We start from the raw sequence: 4,009 nt of genomic DNA, 5'->3' as shown, positions 1-4,009 counted from the left end.
TGTGACAGTGGGTCCTTCTGCACTTTCACAGCAGTGTTTTCCACTGCCTTGGAGGGCTCCACTTCAGGCTGCGACGTAAACAGAGATTTGGGTCGTACCAGGGTGTTTTTAGTAGCATCTCCCTCAGGAGGTAAGGAATACAGTTCTTCCACGCTGCAGGACTTGGGTCCAGACTGAGGTGTTTCTGGAGGAGACTGTGGAGGCTGGATGGATGCCACAATCTGTGAAAGCACCGTGCTTGCATTCTCTCTGCCACTGCTGCTGCCAACGGATCCCTCCGGTGTTACGTCTGGTTTTGCTGCAGGCTCTGGCGTTGCCTTCTGAACTCTTGATGGGGAGCTGTGGTCAGCACTGTGACTTCTCTGTGGTGATATCTGACTCTTACTGAGGCAGCTATTGAACTCTTGGACCTTCTGAGCCACAGAGCCCAACCTGCACTCAGAGCTGTTAGCCACCCCCTTCGCCTGGGACAGCTCAGGGGGTTTACTGCCTATGGCTTCGCTCGCTTTACTCTCTGTTTCTATTTCTTCATAGGTATGGCTTATCACACTAGTCGTTTTGTCTTTGATGGAGAGCTCCCCACTGGTCCCCAGGAAGCTTTTATAGATAGCCAAGTTGTCATAGGCATTTGGATTGATCACTATAGGAACCTTAATGGCGTTTTTGGAACTCTTGGCGTAGGTGGGCTCGTCGTGAATGATGATAGGGAAGGGTGGCATGCCAGCATTGTTGTAGCTGTTGAATTTGATCTCGGATAAATTGGGAGACTTAACTGGGACAGTTTTTGAAGAAACATTTGTAGCTGTAGGTGAAGTAGGAGCTGACTTGTGGCTTGTCTTCCTGGGAGGAACGGAAGGTCCTGAGCTGTTACCAATCAGCTCCACCTTAGGTATCTTCTGTCTTGGACTGGTACTAGAAGTCCACACTTCTTGATATCTGATTGCACTGGATTTTTTCAGGTTAGCATTTAGGCGTACAGGTGATGCCGCAGAGGATGCAATAGGTGTGCCTGGAGTTTGTGGTGAGCTTGGGGTAGATGCTGCTTTTTTGGTTTCTGAGGTTTCAGTCTGATTCTCCTTACATTCACTGGTCATGGCAGCTGAGACATCCACTACTGTATATGGCTTGCAAACTGGTTGTTCCATATTCACCACCCTGTAAGGTTTAGCTTGCTCCTCCACAGGCACTAAATTGATAGTCACGGCTTGACCAGCAACATCTGAAGAACTTTTGTTCTCTTGCTTATCAGTCTGCACAGCAATTTTGCCATCCTTCTCCTCCAGTCGAAGCGCAAGAACTGCCTTGTGAGTTTCTAGACTTTTTGGAACACTTCTGGGCGCTTTTGCCACATCCTTCACTTGTTGATTGTCACAAAGACTTTCATACTCTGGTTCAATCAATTTGAGGTCCTGAGGAGTGCTAGGAGATAACCCTCCATTACAGAGCTTCTGTGAAGAACTGCTGGCTGTTCCAGAACGAGACTCCTCTGTCAGAGAAGAATCAGGAGATGTGGAATCAGAAGACACCATGCTCTGCATGCTCTCTTGCCCGTAAAGAATCACAGACTCTTCCCCGTAGCCGTTTAGGATTTCGTCGTAACTGTCGTCGTAGTCCACTGCACAGATCCGCTGCAGAGACTTGTTCCTGAGGGGCACAGTGTTCCACTTTTTGTCCACACAGAAGGGAACGGGAGACAGGGTGTTAGCTCTGAAATTGGCAAAACGAGGTTGGCCCCTCATGCGAATTTCCATCGCTAGCAACTCTTCATCACTTTCATCCCAGCTCTCATGCTCTTCCTGCATGCTGCCAAAAAACGTGTCGTCCTCACTCTCATCCCCACTGGAGAACTCTGGGTAGCAGAAACGTCCACCTTCATTGCTTATTACTTCAGTGCTTCCACTCACAATGACATGCTTACTCTGCGGGTCCTTCAGTCCCCCCACCATGCAGCTCGGGGGGATCTTTCTCTCTAGCGACTTTTTGTAACAACTATTTATCCTCCCCAAAAAGGTTTCTCTGGAGTTAGTCTCATTTCCAGTGAGCTGAGGTGTGGTATCCAAACCTGCAATCTCCTTCAAAACCTCTGTCAGTCCATTATTATTGTTACTTGGCACCTTCCCTCCACCCTCGTTGCTGCCGTAAGGCCTCGGAACGTGGCTGTAACCTTCGATTTCATCTTCGTTGTTATTGTTCAGTGGTTTTTTGTTCAAGACAGCTTTGTTTCGGTTCCACCCCACAGGCATGGCTTTGTTCTCACACTGCTCCAGCGTGCTGATCTCGGCACACAGCCCCTGCCCATCCACCAGCATCATGGTGGGTTTCACAGCTATGGTGGGTTTCTTGGCCACGGGCGGTCGGAAGCTCCCGGTGTTTCTCCCCCGCTGGCTGCTGCTTTGGTTTGCATTGGGTTTCAGGTTTCCATGTGAGAGAGGCTTTTTTTCTGACACTGGGGGTAACTGATGCAAGCTCTTGGGCTTGAAGCAGTTCTTACATTCACCAGGTTTCCAGACGTGTTCAGTGAAAGTGTTGCAAGCAGACATCTTCCCAGAGCTCTGTGCTGCAGGCTGTGCTGGTCAGTGCATGGTAAGGATTTCATCCATATGCTTCCACTCTGTTCATGGAGTATGGTTACTTCTCTGAGCAGTGATCATGCTGGAAAAGAGAAGAGGAGGAGGATGAGAATGGGGAAAAACCTGGTTGATTGTTATTATTTTCTACGCTATGGACAACGTAGGGGAAAAACCTGGTTGATTGTTATTATCTTCTACGATATGGACAACTTAATATCACAGTATGTTAAAGGGTTGGAATGGACTTTAGAGATCATCTAGTCCTGCCCTGGGCAGGGACACCTCCCACCAGAGCAGGTTGCTCAAGGCTTTATCCAACCTGGCTTTGAACACTGCCAGGGTTGGGGCAGCCACAGCCTCCCTGGGCAACCTGTGCCAGTGTCTCACCACCCTCACAGCAAAAATGGAACTGAACTTGGAAGGACCAAATAGCCTTTTGCTGATGTCTTCGCTCTTTTTACATAAATTTACAAAACTGTGCAACTGAAAGGCAAAACCGAGTTGCAAATATCATTCTTCTCATACATAAAGAATTCAAGCTTTGGCAGCTAAGCCCTGTGCTACTGAAAGCAGAGACAGAGAGGAAGAAATGGCAATGACTGAGAATTCAGAGCAATTTTCCAGACTAGTTCAGGACCACTGACCTTTAATTTTGTCCAATAAAGCACATGCAGGGAGAGGACATAAACCCCAAGATTAGTACCTGTTGCTTTCTCCATAACTACTTAAACAGGAGAGAGCAAAGTAAGGGTATGTTTCCTCTCCAAAATGCAATTGAGAGAATTTGTTTTAGCTTTGAATGTGAACGAGCTCAGCTTAAGTGAGAAAATATGTTCCAGCAATTCCAAACTCTGCGATTTTAGCACTTTTTCATCCGAGTCATCGATAACTGGAGAGATATTTTGGCTGAAGGGACAGGTTGGACCGATGTCCTGGAAAAGTCAGACAAAAATACTGTGGAAATCATTCTAGAAAGTCATTGTTTTTTCTCCTTTTTGCTTACCACAGTGGCAATAAACCATTCAGATATCCTCAAAACAAAGCTATGGATTTTTAGCCCCTGATTTGTTTCACATGTAGCTTTTCTACCTAACCCTCCAGAAATAACAACTGAAAATCTCTTTCAAAGGGAATCTTTTTATTTCCTGAAACGATCAGCCCTAAGTAAAAATCAAACATGAATCTGCCTGTGCTTTACAGCCATTGGAGTTCCTGGATTTGAGAGTTTCATGAATTAATGCCTGAAGATTTTAAGCCTTCTGAGCCAAATCCACAAGACTGGTCTGCTCGTCACTGTTGCATAACTCCAATTATCAGAGACATTTTACTGAAGGGAAAGAATCTCTGTGTCCACTGCTACTTCTGTAAACACAGGCACTGGAAATCAATCACTCTGCATTCTTACAGCCTTTGGGTGAAAACATCCTTGCTGCTCACCC

At 46.6% G+C, this 4,009-nt stretch overlaps 1 protein-coding gene across 1 annotated transcript in view; it reads right to left on the bottom strand.

Annotated features, from left to right (window-relative positions):
- Positions 1-2,540, bottom strand: part of PEAK1 (pseudopodium-enriched atypical kinase 1) — a 27,746-nt gene extending 25,206 nt beyond the window's left edge. Inside the window, exon 1 of the mRNA XM_009071641.1 lies at positions 9-2,540. Within this exon, the coding sequence (XP_009069889.1) occupies positions 9-2,540 (2,532 nt within the window). The remainder of the gene's footprint in view (positions 1-8) is intronic.
- Positions 2,541-4,009: the final 1,469 nt, after the last annotated feature.

The sequence above is a fragment of the Acanthisitta chloris genome, unplaced genomic scaffold (genome assembly GCF_000695815.1).
Source record: "Acanthisitta chloris isolate BGI_N310 unplaced genomic scaffold, ASM69581v1 scaffold2613, whole genome shotgun sequence".
NCBI lineage: Eukaryota > Metazoa > Chordata > Aves > Passeriformes > Acanthisittidae > Acanthisitta > Acanthisitta chloris.
Note: the sequence above shows the minus strand (reverse complement) of the source record. Positions and strands in the feature narration are given on the sequence as shown.